The 20,096-nt window shown below is 39.2% G+C and overlaps 1 protein-coding gene across 1 annotated transcript in view; it reads left to right on the top strand.

Annotated features, from left to right (window-relative positions):
- Nucleotides 1-20,096, top strand: part of CNGB3 (cyclic nucleotide gated channel subunit beta 3) — an 80,479-nt gene that overhangs the window by 43,944 nt on the left and 16,439 nt on the right. Inside the window, 7 exon segments of the mRNA XM_070748010.1 lie at nt 1,097-1,273; nt 1,655-1,863; nt 6,663-6,713; nt 10,454-10,540; nt 12,186-12,250; nt 14,857-14,979; nt 17,476-17,617. Of these exon segments, the coding sequence (XP_070604111.1) occupies nt 1,097-1,273; nt 1,655-1,863; nt 6,663-6,713; nt 10,454-10,540; nt 12,186-12,250; nt 14,857-14,979; nt 17,476-17,617 (854 nt within the window).

Here is a 20,096-nt window from a genome sequence, read left to right as displayed (position 1 = left end):
AAGCACAGTCATAGTTTACTTAGTATCCACTTCATTTAACAACTGAGTTGTCAGTTCTAATTGTGGCCACTAAATAAGGACAACCTCTACTTTGAAAATAAAACTCCACCGGTGTTGCCTTTTCTAACCTTTATTTCTTTATTAGTTTACAAATACAGTGATACCTTGTCTTACAAACTTAATTGGTTCCGGGACGAGGTTCTTAAGGTGAAAAGTTTGTAAGACGAAACAATGTTTCCCATAGGAATCAATGGAAAAGCAATTAATGTGTGCAAGCTCAAAATTCACCCCTTTTGCCAGCCGAAGCGCCCATTTCTGCGCTGCTGGGATTCCCCTGAGGCTCCCCTTGATGGGGAAACCCCACCATCGGACTTCCGTGTTTTTGTGATGAATGAGCGCTTCGCTGGCAACAGAAGTCCGGAGGTGGGGTTTCCCAGCAAAGGGAGCATCAGTGAAATTGCAGCATCGCAAAAACACAGAAGTCCTTGAAACCCCACCTCCGGACGTCTGTGTTTTTGCGATGCTGCAATTTCACTGAGGCTCCCCTCGCAGGGAAACCCCACCTCCGGACTTTCATTGCCAGCGAAGCGCCCGTTTTTGTGCTGCTGGTATTCCCCTGCTGGGATTCCCCTGCAGCATCATAAAAACATGGAAGTCCAGAGGTTGGGTTTCCCATCGAGGGGAGCCTCAGGGGATTTCCCAGCAGCACAAAAACGGGTGCTTCGCTGGCAACGGAAGTCCAGAGGCAGGGCATCCAAGCGGCGGCGGTGGGTTTGTAAGGTGAAAATAGTTTGTAAGAAGAGGCAAAAAAATCTTAAACCCCGGGTTTGTATCTCGAAAAGTTTATATGACGAGGCGTTTGTAAAACGAGGTATCACTATATTTCTATATTTTTAAATTAATATTCTATATTTCTCTTCATATGGGGATTAATCCTGCCCAGATCACTTTTCTAAAGCAATAATAAATGCTTTTGGGAAGTTGTAAAAAGAGTACCGCAAGGATAAAGGATCTGTGATAAAATTATGTCGTTTCAGGGAATTTGGTGCATTTGAGAAAATAGTATTAACTTTCTAACTCTCTAAAATATATTTAGCACCCGAAAAGAAGCCCCCACCCCCCGCTGCCAAAGAAGAAAAGAAAGAGGAAAAGAAAGAAGAAAAGAAAGAAGAAAGCAAACCTGAGGAGAAGCCAAGTTCTACAGTCAAGAAACGATTCATAAAAGAATATATGAAAAAATTGGAATTGCCAGAAACCATAGATGCATTCACAGGTATAAGCCCAATTCTCCAGAGCCAGGAATTGCTGGAGATAGTGAAATTCTCAGTGATTATCTTTGGACATGTAAGTGCTATTGTACTATAGATAAATCAGCATATTTTCCCTTTTGTTAACATAGACTGACTATTAACTCTGCCCCCAAATATGGAATCTTTTAATTGTTTGAAAATAGTGACTGAAGTTGAGCCTTCTAAAAATAACTTCAGCATACAGGTTAACTAATAAATAATCTACGCATCACTTTTCAGACTGCAATTAAACATAGAAAGTTATGATACTTTCCTTAGGCACTTCATTTATTTTTTTCTGGAGAAATGCATTCCCAAATCCCAATGGTAGCAATTTAAGCAAGCGTATTATTTGTCTTTTCCAGATCGTCGCTATATAATGTGGTTATTCTTAGTTACTGTTGCTTATAACTGGAACTGCTGGTTCATCCCACTGCGATTAGTATTCCCAGTTCAAACATCCAGCAACATAATATACTGGATTGCTATAGACATCTTGAGTGACATCTGCTACATCTGTGATCTCCTGTTATTTCAGCCTCGAGTACAATTTGTGAAAGAGGGAGATATAATAGTAAGTAAAAAGAAAAAAGAACAAATTAACTGAGAACCTGAAGCCTAATGCAGTGAATTTCAACCTTTTTTGAGCTGCGGCACATTTTTTACATATACAAAATCATGGGGCACATTGAGCGGGGGGGGGGGGACTGGGGGGGGCTAAAAAAAGTTTGGACAAATAAATTATATATCTCTCTTCCTCCCTTTTGCTCTATTTCTCTCTTTCTCTTTCTCTCTCTTCCTTCCTCCCCCTCTCTGTCCATCCCTCTTTCTTTCTTCCTTCCTTCCTCTCTTTTTTGCTCTCTTTCTATCTCTCCCTCCTTCCCTGCCTCTCTTTCTCTCTCTCTTGCTTTCTTTCTCTCTTTCTCTCTCTCTCTTGCTTTCTTTCTCTCTCTCTTTCTCTCTCTCTTGCTTTCTTTCTCTCTGTCTCTTTCTCTCTCTTGCTGAGCTTCACGGCACACCTGACCATGTCTCACGGCACACTAGTGTGCCACGGCACACTGGTTGAAAAACACTGGCCTAATGGGCTGGGCTGATGTTTATTACCAGACAACATTAGATTCAAATACACATTCAGTGATGAAGTTCAGTGTTATTTGGGAGGTTAGAACCGAGTGCCTTTTGTACTACAAAACTCAGAAAACTATTGGATGGTACCTGTTACTACTGGTACTATTGGAAGAAATGTCCAGCTGGGTTGTGAAGAAGACACTGGAAACCTGGAGGGTGATTGGAAATATGGTTTAATAATGAACAGAACCACCAGTGTTTATGAATCTGTTGCAGATTACAAAATGGAGTTGACTGGGGAGGGGGGGTATATATTTTCTTTGGGCTTTGTATTGGAGTTTTCTGTTCCTATGCAAGAACATGTCTTTTAATATTCTATTTGCTGTTATCGTATTCCTATGGGGTGATATAGGGGTTATGTAGGGGTCATAGGCAGAAATGTCAAAGGGTATATAAGCAAAACAGGAAATGCAAATCTTAGGTGTTTGTCTGAGCTAAGTTTCATTGAAGTTGGACTGCTCTGGGATGTTGCAATGAAGGTGCTTGTGTTGAGCAATTCCTATTGTGACTGATGGCTTTGCTCCTGTATTGAATCTTGGGTGAAGGGCTGCTTCTAATCCTACCATTCTGCTTTTGCTTCAAAATATCCTGTCTTGAATGGATTTCTGCCTGTAGCAATTGCTTTGCTTATGAATAGAACTATCAAGATACTTGACTTCTTCTTTCAATAAGCTCTTTATCTCTTAAATGTTGGATCTGCTGAGGCTGTTAAGAAAAGGTGGGGGTTGCTTCCTGCTTCTAAAAGGGGCATTGGTAAACTTACCTAATACGCCCTTTCTTTTTTTTTAAAAAATATTTTTTATTTCAAATATATACATTTTAAAAGACATTTTCTTGATCATAGTATCTTTACATTCATCCAAACAGACAAAAAAGGTAAAGGTAAATGAAAGAGAAAACCATAGACAAGACAAAAACAGACTCTACATAACCCATCCCATGCCCTTTCTCGTAGGGTGGAGCTAACTTCCAAGGATGGGGTTGACACTGCTTTCTAGCCAATCAGAACTGAGTCTGAAATAATAAAAGCCCTCTCTGTGTCTCGATACCCTCTCTTTGATGAAGGATGAAGGCCAGACTCCCTCCAGAGATCTGTAAGGTCCCCACCCTCCTGGCCTTTCTCAAGGCTCTAAAAACTTACCTCTGTCGGCAGACTTGGAGCCGTTGAGTCTTACATCTTGCTCCAGTCATAGATGTGATGGTTGTTGAATGAATGCTTTTTATACTACAGTGTTCCCTCGCTTTTCGCGGGGGATGCGTTCCGAGACCGCCCGCGAAAGTCGAATTTCCGCAAAGTAGAGATGCGGAAGTAAATACACTATTTTTGGCTATGAACAATATCACAAGTCTTCCCATAACACTTTAAACCCCTAAATTGCAATTTTCCATTCCCTTAGCAACCATTTAGATTATTACTCACCATGTTTATTTATTGAAGTTTATTTAAAAAAATATTTATTAAAAGCAGATGAAAGTTTGGCAATGACATATGATGTCATCGGGTGGGAAAAACCGTGGTATAGGGAAAAAACCCACGAAGTATTTTTAATTAATATTTTTGAAAAACCGTGGTATAGACTTTTCACAAAGTTTGAACCCGCGAAAATCGAGGGAACACTGTATTGGAGTTTTAACTATTAGTTTTAGTGTTAAATTCATTATATTGTATTGTATTTTGCTCCTTTGTTGTAGGCCGCCCTAAGTTTGCGATGAAGGGTGGCATCGGCATAGAAATCCAACCAACCAACCAATGAAACAACCAACCAAACAAACAAACAAACAAATAAATAAATAAATAAATAAATAAATAAATAAATAAAAATCATGGCTTGAACTATCTGGCCTTGCATGTTTGTTACATTTCACCTTTTAAGTTGCATTACTGAAATAAATGAACTTTTGCACAATAATCTATTTTTTTTTTTAGTTTTACCATAAATAAGTGTTTCTCAACCCCAGCAGCTTTAACAAGTACAAACTTTTAAAACTGGCTGGGGGAATTCTGGACTTTAAAGTCAACAATACCTCCAAATGTTGCTGAGGTTGAGAAATGCTAATATAAATCACTTAGTCTGTCTTTCTTAGTAATATCTTAACTTGGTAACTTCATCTTACCTTCTTACTTGATTCCTCTTTTCTATAAAAGGTTTCAGCTCTTCCTCCTAGCTGCTGGCTACAATCACATTTCTCTACAGCTCTTACATGCTAGGAACCAGGACTGCCATGTAAAACCTTCAGTTTGGCCATTGAGTCCTTTAAACTTCATCAACTTCCTTTAAACCCATCAACTCAAAAACAATCCTGTTTATTTTCAGTCACGAATACAGTTCCAATCATGCAATCAATTCTTTTTAAATGCACATGGAAGGCTACAGTTATGAGAAGGCTGTTGCCAAGCGAAAGAAGCCTTGATTTATTTTTAGAGCTCTGTAAACGTCTCTGATAAGGAGATAGCATCATTCCCCATCAGAGCACAACTTAAAAATAAACAACTAATCATTCTTAATAGATGCAATGCTGACAGTTCTAATGCTAATGAGAGCGCATCTATCCGGCTTCTAAATGAAATCATGTGTACAGCACTGTTACTTCTAATGGCTCATCTATAATTGCTACCAATAGATTTCAGCAAAGATTGATTATAATAATCATTGCATTTTTCCTTTAAAAAGCCATAACAAAACCCAAATTAAAATAAAAGTGTGGATTTAAAATGAAGCTGAAGATTTCTCATCCAAAACTATGGATTTTATTCGCCCTAAAGATTTTAATTACCTACCCTTTTATTCTTCTACCATAGCTTGTTTTCCAAATTTTGTTTTGGAAAAAAGAAAAGCCCTCTTCTGACAGTATTTCAGCATATGAACTTTTTTTCTCTGTGTTCAGTATATTGCACGAGTCAAAAAGAGGGCGGGGAAAATATTTACTGACCCCTCACATCCTGGACACAAACTGTTTCAACTCCTACCCTCAAAACGTCGCTACAGAGCACTGTACACCAAGACAACTAGACACAAGAAGAGTTTTTTTCCGAACGCCATCACTCTACTAAACAAATAATTCCCTCACCACTGTCAGACTTTCTACTAAATCTTCACTTCCATTCGACTAGTTTTTCTCATCATTCCTATCATCCTTTTCCTCCCATGTTGACTGTATGACTGTAACTTGTTGCTTATATCCTAAGATTTTTATTAATATTGCTTCTTCATTGCTTATTTGACCCCTATGACAATCATTAAGTGTCATACCACATGATTCTTGACAAATGTATATTTTATTTTATGTACGCTGAGAGCATATGCACCAAGACAAATTCCTTGTGTGTCCAATCACACTTGGCCAATAAAATTCTATTCTATTCTATATTAGGTCTCTAAGTATCATTAATAGCATGTAGTCCATGTATTCTTACAGAACATTTCCAGTTTAATGCCTTGTATCTCCAGGACTGAGAAAGACAGGCTTAAAACATTGAAAGAAACATAGAAACAGTATAGATAATATTGAATTAGTTGTTTCCAACTTAGTTACCTGTGGAAGAATATTTCCAAAGCAATATTACCCAAAGTCTAAGAATAAATAATGCATTAAAGGAAAGCCTTAATAGTGGTGCAATGGCCGGGGTGGCACAATGGTTAGAGTGCAGCACCACAGGCTACTTCAACTAACTGCTAGCTGTAGATTAGCAGTTCAAATCTCACATCGTCATATGTATGGAAACGTAACTTTGAATGGTTACTAAATGCACTGTTGTTAGTCAAGGACTACCTGTATTTTAAGATCCATTGTTTTCAACTCAGCTACAATGTAGCTGATTGGTGGGCTGTAATATAGCAATAGCATTTTATAGTGCTTTAGAGCCCTCACTAAGCAGTTTACAGAATCAGCCTATTGCCCCCAAACAATCTGGCTCCTCATTTTACCAACCTCGGAAGGATGGAAGCCTGAGTCAATCCTGAGCTATTTAGAATCAAACTCCTGGAGTGATCAGTGAGTTAGCCTGCAGCAATGTATTCTTAGCACCGTGCCACCATACACTTTTGACATTACCTCTAGTACATTTCTATGCATGGGGTGCACTATAGTCTTTAGATAAATAACTTTGGAGTGTTTAAATAATATAAATATAATATATTTTGCAAGTAATTATGATGTGATCCTATACAGTACTACATACCAATTCTCATATGTTATTGAGATTATTGAATTTTGACTGTGTCCTCTTTCTGTTTCTACTTTTAGACAGATAAAGTGGAAATAAAGAAGTCCTACCGGAATTCGTTAAAATTTCGGGTAAGTAAGATGAATAAATTATGAAATTTGGAACTCGTTTTATGATTGGTTGTATTATTTGATTAATTGTATTATTTACAATAATAAATAAACAAAACATATAGAATTGTTAATGAGACTACATCTGTTGTGATTGAGTTGTAAAGAAAAGATACTATGGGGAAAAAAGAATAGTAGAAAAATATGTAAGTTATATACAAACCGTATTAATATAAATCATCGATACAGATTGCTAAAAGAGAACCCTAGGAGTTAGATTATATACCGTATTTTTCGCTCTATAAGACGCACCTGCTGATAAGACGCACCTAGTTTTTAGAGGAGGAAAATAGAAAAAAAATATTTTGAGCCAAAAAGTAGGCTAAAATATTTATTACAATAACACTGCCCTAGGGGAATTGGGAAAATATACAAACAAGCCCCCCTCTCTCTTTCTTTCTATCTCTCCCTCTTTCTCTCTACCTTTCTTTCTCTTTCTCTCTCTCCCTTTCTCTGTCCTTCTCTTTCTTTCTCTCTGTCCCTCTTTCTTTCTTTCTCTCTGTCCCTCTCTTTCTTTCTCTCTGTCCCTCTTTCTTTCTCTCTCTTATCTCTCCTTCTCTCACCCACTCTCTTTGTATCTCTCTCTTTCTCTCTCTCCTTCTCTATCTCTCCCTCTTTCTTTCTCCCCCTTTCTATCTCTCCTCTCCCTTTCTCTGTCCCTCTATTTCTTTCTCTCTGTTCTTCTCTTTCTTTCTCTCTGTCCCTCTTTCTTTCTCTCTCTTCTCTCTCCTTCTCTCACTCACTCTCTTTGTATCTCTCTCTTTCTCTCTCTCCTCTATCTCTCCCTCTTTCTCTCTCCCCCTTTCTATCTCTCCTCTCCCTTTCTCTGACCCTCTCTTTCTTTCTCTCTGTTCTTCTCTTTCTTTCTCTCTGTCCCTCTCTTTTTCTCTGTCCCTCTCTTTCTTTCTTTCTCTCTGTCCCTCTTTCTTTCTCTCTGTCCCTCTCTTTCTTTCTCTCTGTCCCTCTCTTTCTTTCTCTCTGTCCCTCTCTTTCTTTCTCTCTGTCCCTCTTTCTTTCTCTGTCCCTCTCTTTCTTTCTCTCTGTCCCTCTCTTTCTTTCTCTCTGTCCCTCTCTTTCTTTCTCTCTGTCCCTCTTTCTTTCTCTCTCTTATCTCTCCTTCTCTCACTCACTCTCTTTGTATCTCTCTCTTTCTCTCTCTCCTTCTCTATCTCTCCCTCTTTCTCTCTCCCCCTTTCTATCTCTCCTCTTCCTTTCTCTCTCTTTCTTTCTCCCTTATTTTTTCTGTTTTTCTGCTGTGGGCGGTTTAGGGCCCCTCAAACCCCGACGACCTCGCCCCCGGATCCTGTCCGGGACAGGGCAGCTTCCTCTGACAGGCGCCGCGCGGGGCCGAGGGGGCTCAGCAGGAGGTGCAGCGGCGGGCGGAGAGAGGGAAGGGGGGCAGCGGCGTCCCTCCTAGCCTTGGCAAATGCGGCGGGCGGCGGGGGGAGAGCGAGGAGCCGGCTCCGGCGGGCGCGGGGCTTGGCTGGCTGGCTGGCGTGGGGAGCGCTGCTGGTGGTGCGAAGGGAGACCCTCCTCCGGGAGGGAGGGGGCCAGGCAGCAGCTAGCCAGCCGAGTACGCAGCCAAACTTTGCACAGGCGGCGGCCGGCGGCGAGCGACTGGCTGGGTTTTGGGTCTTAAGCGATTCCCGTAGCCTTCCCAAAGGCTCGGAATCGCCAACGCTCCTCCGGTGCCGCTCCGCCTCCTAAACCTGCGGGGTGGAGGCATCCCCCGGCCCAGCACTTCCGGAGGCCGAAAGGCGCGGCTCTCTTCGGGGTTGGGAAGAGGAGAGGCGGCGACAGAGGCGGCGGTCTCCAGATGAGTATATCGCCGCCGCCCCCCTCTGCTCCAGCGCCTCCCCCCCCCCTGCCTGCATCTTCGCTCCATAAGACGTGGCTGATTTTTCATCCTACTTTGGGATGAAAAAAACTGCGTCTTATGGAGCGAAAAATACGGTAGTTGTTAGTGCATTGTTGTTGTTTGTCTCTTTGTATTGCATTTTCTTGTTCTTTTTTAATGTAAATAATCTGATAAAATTATTATTTTTTAAATGATGAGTAAATTGGGTATGCTTGACAGTCTCTTCATTTGGGAAACTGGTATTATTATTATTCTATCTTTTTTTTTCAACATGGCAATAAATAATAATAGTTTTTTACAAGTTTTAATCATCTGAATTTTTACAAAGTCAGGAATCAATGCCTTACATATGAATAAACAGATTAAAGCAAAAATATATCAAAATATTTAAACCAACAATAATTAAGCAATTATTAGCTGGAAATTTTTTTAAAAATATTTTGAGAATCAACTAATTTTTATTTTGGCATTCTGGGAACCTACTTAATTTCCAAAGGAAAACAAAGGAAAGACATAGGGGTGGTAAGGAGGGAACAGTCTCTAAATGGAAAGGCAGTCACTGGGGGAATAGATCATAGAGGAGTCAGTCAGTGAGACTTGTATATCCTGCATGGGTGTAAGTATGATTATGGCCAAATGGGCATAGTCCAGATTTGGTACTAGCCTGGGCCAAATGCCAGTTTGCAATACAGTCTGAAATTTTGAAACCAATTTAAGAAATATCTGTGGGAAGCCTGGGGGGCAAATTTAATGCAGCATATTCTGTCACTGATTTCTAGAAATGAAATAGATTACCATCCAGAATACTTTATCAAATTTTAACCATAGGCTGAAAAAATAGCCTCACTCAGTGAAAGTGAGATGAGAAGTACCTAAACTTTACAAATGAATAGAATAAATCAATAAATTAAAAGATTATAAACAGATTATCCCATGTTTCTATCAATATCTTGCAAAGAGGAACACATCACAACATCATTATTGATGTGTTCATTTTCTTAGCAACCATCTAGATTAGAGGGGTGAAAAATAGGAGCCCCCGTCTGTGTTAAATTATGAATTATTTTCAGTTGAAACAAGGAACAATGAGAATAATTTATTCTTCCTACTTTGCTTCTCACTTTGAAAAGTGTTCGGAAACTTCAGATCGTGCCGAATGTGGCCGCAAGAGCTATTGTGGGGTTACCTAGATTCGCCCACGTCTCTCCAGCACTCCGTGGCTTGCATTGGCTGCCAATCAGTTTCCGGTCACAATTCAAAGTGTTGGTAATGACCTATAAAGCCCTACATGGCATCAGACCAGAATACATCTGGAACTGTCTTCTGCCGCACGAATCCCAGCAGCCAATAAGGTCCCACAGAATTGGCCTTCTCCGGGTCCCATCGACTAAACAAAGTGGCCTGGTGGGCCCCAAGGGAAGAGCCTTCTCTGTGGTGACGCCGGCCCTCTGGAATCAACTCCCCCCAGAGAGACCTGCCCCCACTCTCCTTGTCTTTCGCAAATTGCTTAAGACCCACCTGTATCGCCAGGCATGGGGGAATTGAGATATTTCCTCCAGTCCTATATAGTTGTATGGTTTTAAATGACAGTTTTTTTAGATGTTTTTTTTAAATATTAGATTTGTTACATTTTCATATTGTTATTATTATTGTTGTGAGCCGCCCCGAGTCTGCGGAGAGGGGTGGCATACAAATCTAATAAATTATTATTAATAATAATTAGACACATTTCTGACAAATATTCAGAACTCAATAAACCAAATTAACTTTGAGTAGCTTTTAGTACAAGTTATCAAATTAATATTATTTTAAGCAAGACTAACTGAATTGTTTGCTTCACCAGCTTGATTTATTTTCAGTAATTCCATTTGATGTTTTATATGTTGTATTTGGATTCAGTCCAATATTTAGAGCAAACAGGACACTGAAGGTAAGAAGAGATTATCTATTATTACTCTTAATCTTGGGATAAAACTCATATTCCTTATGATTCATTGATCTCACTGGGGATGAGATGGATTCAAAATAAAAACATGCCACCCACTTTCTGACTATACATTTCTATTTCTTTTCTTTGAGAACAAAAAGTTCATTTCTTTCAGTTCTGAAGGAATTTTAAAAGCTTGTACACTATCCTTGGGCACTAGAATGGAAGATATCTATTTTATGAATTAACATTAATGTAAATTTACAATGTAAATTTACAGTATAAATGTAATTTTCTGCAAATTTATATAAAAATAGGTCTCACTATGTTCAATTAGATTTACACTTATACAAAAATATTATTTTTAAATTTTAGTTTTTCAACCCTGTCAGCCTGTGTGGGCCAACTAGGGAATTCTGGGAGTTGAAGTCCACACATCTTAAATTTGGAAAGATTGAGAAACACCACTTTAGGCTAATTGGTACATATGGATTGCGGATTACATTGTATTCCCTATTTACAAAATTGCTGCTGAAAAATTTCTGTCCAAGAATGTTTTCTACAAATCTATTTATCTTTGATTTTCATTGTTTGTTTGTATTTTGAGAAAGAAATGAAGATGCATGTGGGTACAACTACAGTGGTACCTCTACCTACGAATGCCTCTACGTATGAACATTTCTAGATAAGAACCAGGTGTTCAAGATTTTTTTGCCTCTTCTCAAGAATCATTTTCTACCTACAAACCCGAGCCTCCAAAACTGTAACCGGAAAAGGCAAGGAGAAGCCTCTATGGGGCCTCTCTAGGAATCTCCTGGGAGGAAACAGGGCCAGAAAAAGCAGGGAGAAGCCTCCATGGGGCCTCTCTAGGAATCACCTGGAAGGAAACAGGGCCTCCACCCTCCCTGTGGTTTCCCCAATCGCACACATTATTTGCTTTTACATTGATTCCTATGGGGGAAATTGCTTCTTCTTACAAACTTTTCTACTTAAGAACCTAGTCACGGAACAAATTACAGTAAGTTCGTAAGTAGAGGTAACACTGTACTTACTATTTTTATTTTCTCAGAATACCTGTGGGTCCCAAAACTATTCTTATAAAGTATAATAGCTGGGACTGATATAGCATATCTGCAAAATATCTGTTTCATTTAAAAATAAATGGATGAATAAATCTTTTTAAAAGCAAGAGGAAAAATAGGTATAGACATCCTCTGAAAAGATCAAGGGCAAATTTATATATGTAAGATGATTTCATTATGTAAATGCTGCAAATTAAGTACTTATTCATGATTTTAGACTCTTTGTACTTTTTGGGGTGAGAGGTGTCCTGACTCATGAACTGTTTTATCTAATTTAATTTCAAATTAATGGATTAAAGATGCCCTTTAATTTGCAAATTTGAAAAGAAGTTATCCAGACAATTTCAAAAAGCTAATTATATAGAAATCAAGTAATGAATAAATATAATCAGCAAAACTTAGTCAAAAAAAGTTTAGTTAACTGAATAAAACAACACTGTCAAAAACACTGATTCAGTGTCAAGAAAAAAAATCATCACCTTCCCTATAGAAAAGGGAACTGGTAGGCAATTTATGACAAAAATGTATTCTAGAGTTGGTTTTATTTTTTCTTGCTTTATATTCAGCATCTCACATTCTTTGAATTCAATGACAAGTTAGAAGCAGTAATGGATAAAGCATACATCTACAGGTATGTGTTACCAATGTTATACTATCGTGTAGTATAGTCTTCAGAAATATTTTAATATTTTGGGATGAGGAATTTGAGGAGGAAAATGCATTTTTCTATAGTTTTCTGCCGCTTTACCTGCAATCCATAATGGATAAATTCATGCAGTCACATGGAACACATTATAAAGCCTTGTAGGAAAAATAGATTTGGACATTTAAATGAACACTATTTTTGTTACCAGAATTAAGATCCGGTGTGATGTAATGGAATCTACAATACTGAGCAAATTCTATCATGCTTGGCTAGTCTTAACATTTATTTATTTATTTATTTTGTCCAATACACAATGAGGGTTTTAGTGGGTATATATCTATATACACATAGTAAAATACATGATGAAGGTTATAGAGGAGATACTCGTAGTAAAATATATCTATGAAAGAATAGAAAAGAAGATATAGTAATAGAACATATCAATGAAAGAATAGAAGAAAAGATATAGGAATAGAAGAAAGGTATAGGAGATATAGGAGAGCAATAGGACAGGGCACGGAAGGCACTCTAGTGCACTTGTACTTGCCCCTTACTGACCTCTTAGGAATCTGGATAGGTCAACCGTAGATAATCTAAGGGTAAAGTGTTGGGGGTTTGGGGATGACACTATGGAGTCCGGTAATGAGTTCCACGTTTCGACAACATAACATAACATAAGACTCTCAGTAAAAACTTTGCCTGATAGAAACTTTGCTTCACACAATAAAAGGATTTATTGTTCGTTCAGAAATGTGTCTGCGTGTCTGTATGTATTAATTACTGTATTTTTCTTCCTACTTATTTGTGCCGAAAGATCCTTGGATAGAATTTTGATTGCTGTGATAGACTATTCCAGATATTGTAAAATCAGCCAAGGTAGTTTTGACTGAAAAACAGCAACATGGTTTAGGGGTGTGGGAAGAAAGTGTTTCAAGGAGACTCTGTCTTGATTGACTTACTATAAATCTGCCTGAATAGGTACTCTTTCAGTCTTCAGTATTATTGCTCTGACTAGCACATTAGGTATGCCTTTTTGAAATCAGTGTTTCTGCTTGAATTTGTCGATCATGTGGGGCTTAATAATGGAAAAGAAGGACTAAGGGATAGCAGTGTCCCAATATCTCAGGGGTTGCCACAAAGAAGAGGGAATCAACGTATTCTCCAGAGCACCTGAGGGTAGAATCAGAAGCAATGTGTGGAAACTAAACAAGGAGAGAAGCAACTTAGAACTAAGGAGAAATTTCCTGATAGTTAAAAAAATTAATCAGTGGAACAGCTTGCCTCCAGAAGTTGTGTATGTTCCAACACTGGATGTTTTAAAGAAGATGTTGGAAAACCATCTGTCTGAAGTGGTGTAGGGTTTTCTGCCTACGTAGAGGGTTGTATTAGAAGACCTCCAAGGTCCCTTCTAACTCTGCTGTTGTTGTTGATGATGATGTTGCTGTTGATGATGATGATAGTAATATCTACAATTGTATCACAGTGACCAGTTTTTTGCTGGATTTGGTATTCATTACTAGTCAAGCCCCACCTAGGGGCCTAAATTATTATTAATATTACTATGATTATTGTTGTTGTTGTTTTTATTCTAATTTATTTATTTGTATCCCACCTTTATCATTTTTACAAATAGTAAAAAGCAGCAAACTACATCATTCTCCTCCTATTTTTCCCACAATAAAGAAGTCTGTGGGTTGTGTTGGGTTGAGAGAGAATGACTGGCCCAAAGACATCCAGCTTTCGTGGCTAAGGCAGGACTTGAACTCACAGTTTCCCACTTTCTAGTGCAGTGCTTTAACCATCAGACCAGGCTGCCTCTCAACAAACAATGTCCTTAGGAGGCAGCTAGAGTATGTTTTTATTTCAATTCTCTCTAGTCTGGGGATTTCTGATTTTAACATCACCAGTTTCTACCAAATATTATTTCATGAAAACAAATGTTTATTCCCAAACATCCAGTGTAAATTTAATTAGTTGGCTGTGTTATCCTACAAGAAACTTAATTCACTAGTGTCACTAGACTAGTTAAATAGGGATTGAATTTCAAACGAATAAAATAGATTAACAGTAGTGATGGGCAAATCCAACGGGGTTCGGGTTCGGCAAGTTCAGCCGAATTTTACGCAAAATTTGGGCGAATCCGAGCCGAACTCAAACTTGAACCCGAATGGGGAATCTCCCCAACGAAGAGATTCCGGGGGCGGAGCTTTGACATCACCGGCAGGTTGCTAAGGGCGCCAAGGTGACCACTTCCTGGATTCTATGGAATCCAGGAAGTGATCACCTTGGCGTCCTTAGCAACCTGCCAGTGACGTCAAAGCTCCGAACACGACCCCGAACTTTGCCCGAAGTTTGGAAAAATTTCGGGTTTGTGTTCGGCATACCAAACACCACAAAATTCGGTACGGACCCGAATTGTGCGGGTTCAGTTTGCCCATCACTAATTAACAGCTTTGTTTTTGTCCTGTTAATATTGGGTGAGTGTCAGTGTTGCTATTGACCCAAAATCAAAATTTTCTAAGAAAAAGCAAACCCAGAAAAAAATGCATCTTAGAACTTACATAAACTTTGGGTCTTTCTTTCTTTCACAGGGTCATTCGAACTATTGGATACCTGTTGTTTGCCTTGCATATTAATGCATGCTTATATTACTGGGCTTCAGCCTATCAAGGACTTGGTAGTACCAAATGGGTGTATGATGGCCAAGGAAACATGCAAGTGGTTTTGTGTTACATTTCCCCTGTAATTTTAATTAAATGCTAACCATTCATAAGTATTTTCACTGGTGACCTTTAGCTGCAGTTTTAATTGCAATAAAAATGTGCTTATTATATGGAAGACTGGTACAGTGAATGTTAGCATCCGGTTCATTTTATCAATGAATGTTAATTATTGCTTTAATGGTTTCATCTTTTCCTCAATCATTTAGCCATCACATGGCTTTATAAATTAAACTGACTCATTGTCAGTTTTCTTGAGCGATAAAAAAGAAATCATGAGTGATAAGAAAATTACCACTTGGAAAAGATCAAAGAAGTCCAACTGCAATAAATAATGCATCATTCAAATCATAAGAGACAGTATCTTTCCTTTTAAGAGGCTTCATGGGATCTAATTCCACAATTTCTTTACTTACTGTGAAGGTCATATGCAAACATGTTCTTAAAAGAAAAGATAATGTCCCGTGGAAGATAACAGTATTTATTGTAATTGACTGCTTGAAGTGACTAGGGAAGAGGTGCTATATCATACATAAATTCATAGAAGGAAAACTGAAACAAATGAGTGGGTGGGATGAAGTGAGGATAACAGGCTTTGAAGTATATATTTCTAAGAAAGTGAATAGTTACTGTGGAAATGTCCAAAGACAGCTTAAATCTCAAGCCCTGTGTCCTACTGTCTACGAATGTCAGACATATGCAATAGATCAAACTATTCTGAAAATTCAGTAAAACCACGCAAAATGCAGAGCCCGCAACTGAAAAATTGGAGAGCTTAGAAATCAGGCTTGTACAACACCCTGTGGAAACACTCAAGCACACAGGGTGCCATTTTGTAGAGAACAGAGAAGATGACCTTGACAGCGATAAGCAAGATCCATTCTCAAAGCGACACAGTATGCAGCATGACTCAAGCCCAAAACAAGCCGAGGAAAGGAGCAAAGAGCATTCTCTGAGTTTCAGGAAACTTATTTCACAGGAATGTAAGGGAGAGCAAGTAAAGCATGTGCTTTTGGTCACTGTTGTTGCTGCCTTACATTCAATGCCCTACAGTGGAACAGAATGAATGACTCCCCCCAGACATTAGAATTGCCCCCACCCTCCTTGCCTTTCGTAAGCTTCTTAAAATCCACCTCTGCCGCCAGGCATGGGGGAACTGAGATATTCTTTCCCCCTAGGCCTTTACAATTTTATGCATGGTATGTTTGTATGTATGTTTGGTTTTATAATAAGGTTTTTTTTAGTTGTTTTAGTATTGGATTGTTACATGCTGTTTTTATTATTGTTGTTAGCCGCCCTGAGTCTGCGGAGAGGGGCGGCATACAAATCCAATAAATAAATAAAATAAATAAATAGATTGTCTTATAAATCTTAGTTTTTAAGATGAGTTGGCATTCGATCCATATAACTGAATAGAACTGTGATGGAAAACCTGTAGCACTCATGCCCAAAGTGGCACGTGGAGCCATGTCGCCTGGCGTATACAAGTGTTGCCCATTCCTTTTCTGGGTTTCTGATGCTCATGCATGCACAATGATCAGCTGGCCTTTATGAGTGCGGCACTGCCGGAAACTGGAAGAATGAGTATGTAGCCCAGTGTTTTTCAACCAGTGTGCCGTGGCACACTAGTGTGCCGCGAGACATGGTCAGGTGTGCCGCGAAGCTCAGAGAGAGAAAGAAAGCAAGAGAGAGAGAGAGAAAGAAAGCAAGAGAGAGAGAAAGAAAGCAAGAGAGAGAGAAAGAGAAAAAGAAAAAGAAAACAAGAGAGAGAAAGAAAGAGAGGGAAGGAAGGAGAGAAAGAGAAAGACATACAAGGAGGTAGGGAGGGAGAGAGAAAGAGAGCAAAAGGGAGAGGAAGGAAGGAAGAGAATGAAAGAGGGATGCAGAGAGAGAGAAAGAAAGAGGAAGGGAGAGAAAGAGGGAGGGACAGAGAAATAGAGCGAAAGGGAAGAAGAGAGAGCACGAATTTTTTTGTCCAAACTTTTTTTAGCCACCCCCCCCCCCCCCGCCCGCTCAATGTGCCCCAGGGTTTTGTAAATGTAAAAAATGTGCCGCAGCTCAAAAAAGGTTGAAAATCACTGATGTAGCCTATTAACTGGAAGACTAGCTGGCCAGCGCGCATGCGCATGCTGAAAACCAAAAATTCATTTTCTGTCATGCACGTGCCCACTGAGCAGCTGCTCTTCAGGGTTGCATCCCAGACACCCAATGCCAAAAAGGTTCACCATCCTTAGACTAAAACATATCTGTTGTATACTTAGTTCCTGATTGGTACAACTAGACAGCTACTCTTATAGGGCACACAATTTTTAATTTACTCTTTATCTAGATAAAACAGTGGTGAAAATCTCTGTGATTCATTACCTAATTATTATTCCAAAGATTAACTGCTTTAGAAAAAAGCCATTACAGTATTCCTTATTCTGAACAATAATAATCTGTTCAACCATCTGTAGAAAAATAATATCAGAAATTGTTTTATATCTACAGGTATCTAAGATGTTATTACTGGGCTGTTCGCACTTTGATTACTATTGGTGGACTACCAGAACCAGTCACTTTGTTTGAAATCATCTTTCAGCTTACGAATTTTTTCTCAGGCGTCTTTGTATTCTCCAGTTTGATTGGCCAGGTAAACAAAAATATTGTTGTGTTACTGTGTTTGCCATATTTTTATAGATATTCCATCAATTTGTGTAGCCCGCCAACTTGGTAATGACCACAGTGCAGACTGAACATCTTCTAGTGGTTGGACTAGAAGACCTCCAAGATCCCTTCCAACTCTGTTATTCTGTTCTAGTGTTAGGATTTCTTGTATGTATACACCAGGACTGTCAAACTCCCATCCAAGGGCTGGATGTGTCACACACTGGCCATGCCCATACTTAGTTTAGCAAAGGGAGGGAAAGTCCCGATAAATCATGTGCCAACGTAAGTTTGACCCTTCTGATATAGACTATCTTCCAAGTTTTCTTGGGCTTTGGTCTCTCTACTATAGAACATTCCTTCCATTCTAACTGATCTTTTTAAAATACTTATTGACATACCTTAGTATACCAAATTGAGATTTGAACATCCTTGTCAGTCCAAAGATCTTTGTTTCACCAGGTCTGTTTCCATCATCAACATCTTTACAAAAGTTATGTAGTACTGCTTTTTATCTCTTCTAAAAGCAGTTGAAATACTTTAAGTTCCTTCCTAAGATCCTTGCCTTTCTTGGATGATGTCTTGTGGACAATAAATAAGAACAGCAGAATACCATGCCTTTGGCAGGGTAAGGTTTTTAAAGATTACAGGTTATTGACAAAATTGAACGGGTCCAAAGACGGGCTACAAGAATGGTGGAAGGTCTTAAGCATAAAACGTATCAGAAAAGACTTAATGAACTCAATCTGTATAGTCTGGAGGACAGAAGGAAAAGGGGGGACATGATCGAAACATTTAAATATGTTAAAGGGTTAAATAAGGTTCAGGAGGGGTGTTTTTAATAGGAAAGTGAACACAAGAACAAGGGGACACAATCTGAAGTTAGTTGGGGGAAAGATCAAAGGCAACACGAGAAAATATTATTTTTCTGAAAGAGTAGTAGATCCTTGGAACAAACTTCCAGCAGACGTGGTTGGTAAATCCACAGTAACTGAATTTAAACATGCCTGGGATAAACATACCGTATATACTCGAGTATAAGCCGACCCGAGTATAAGCCGAGGCACCAGTTTTTGCCACAAAAACTGGGGAAAATTATTGACCCGAGTATAAGCCGAGGTAAGAAAATGCAGTGGCTACTGGTAACTTATAAAAATGGAAACCAAAAAAATTACATTAATTGAGACATCAGTAGATTACATGTTTTAGAATATTTATTTTAAAGAAAACCAGTAAATTAGCTCAGTGAATTTAAAACAGGGTAAACAAATTAACAATATTAACAATGAATTAAAAAGTAAAAAAAGTAGCTCAATCAGCAACAAAGCTAAAACCTAAGAGTTAAAATCCTTCAAAACTGGATTCCTTCTCATCTCATCATTAATTGGATTTAAATTATTGTTCTGTTTTTATATATGCTGTGAGCCACCCTGAGTCCTTGGAGAGGGATGGCATACAAATCCAATTAGATAGATAGATAGATAGATAGATAGATAGATAGATAGATAGATAGATAGATAGATAGATAGATAGATAGATAAATCTGTATCCAAAGAAGAGCTTCAGCATTAGCTGCTGTGGGGTTATCAGCATGACCTCCAACTCTGTTATTGTTGTTTGTTGATTTTGTTGTTGTTTTTGTTGTTGTTGCTGCTATATTTTGTCCATGTCAGCCATATGGTCTACTAATGAGTCTACAGAGAGGGGCTGCATACAAATCTAATAAATAATAATAAAAATAAATAATAATAATGACAAGAAGCTAAGTTCACCAGTTTCTTCCAAAGCCAGGCTGAGCCTCCAAGATTGTAAAAGTTGAAGCCAAGTGATTGTAATTCTCACCGGCCCAGAGTTTACAATGAAGCAACCACATTTAGCTGGAGAAAAATATGCAGACTCATCTATTATGCCTTAATGATCCCTTAAGCCCTTTGCTCAAACGGGGAACTGGAATAATTGCTAAAGGAGAGAACAGGAGCCAAACTGCACCTGGTGAACCACAAACACATGCGATGCAGTTTTGGCAAGGTGGATTTTTTCCGACAGGCTGGTCTCCTGGATGTACGGCTTCGACGGGCTATTTTAAATGACGCTGTTCACAGAGAACTTGTCTTTCGAAACACCGTGAAGCGACTGTGGGAAGGGTGAGTTGCCTCCTTTCCCCGGCACCAGCAAAGTTGCCAGCCAACTGCTCCGACGGCGTGCGAGAGAGGAACAGACGATGCGAAGCTGGTGAGGTCGGGGGGGGGACTCATGAAGCAGGAATCCCCCCCCCCCGACTTCCCATCGTCTTTTCCCCTCTTGCACGCCGTCGGAGCAGTTGGCTGGCAACTTTGCTGGACACGGGGAAGGTAGCTGCCCTACCCTTCCCACAGCCACGTCACTCGGAGCCCCCTTTTACTTCCCTCTTGGAGCTCCTGTCGGCATCTTGCAGCTACCTTCCCTTTTCCGGGTCCAGCAAAGTT

This window comes from Erythrolamprus reginae, chromosome 3 (assembly GCF_031021105.1).
Source record: "Erythrolamprus reginae isolate rEryReg1 chromosome 3, rEryReg1.hap1, whole genome shotgun sequence".
NCBI classification, from domain to species: domain Eukaryota; kingdom Metazoa; phylum Chordata; class Lepidosauria; order Squamata; family Dipsadidae; genus Erythrolamprus; species Erythrolamprus reginae.
The sequence above is the reverse complement of the archived record's forward strand: the minus strand, read 5'-3'. Positions and strand labels throughout refer to the sequence as shown.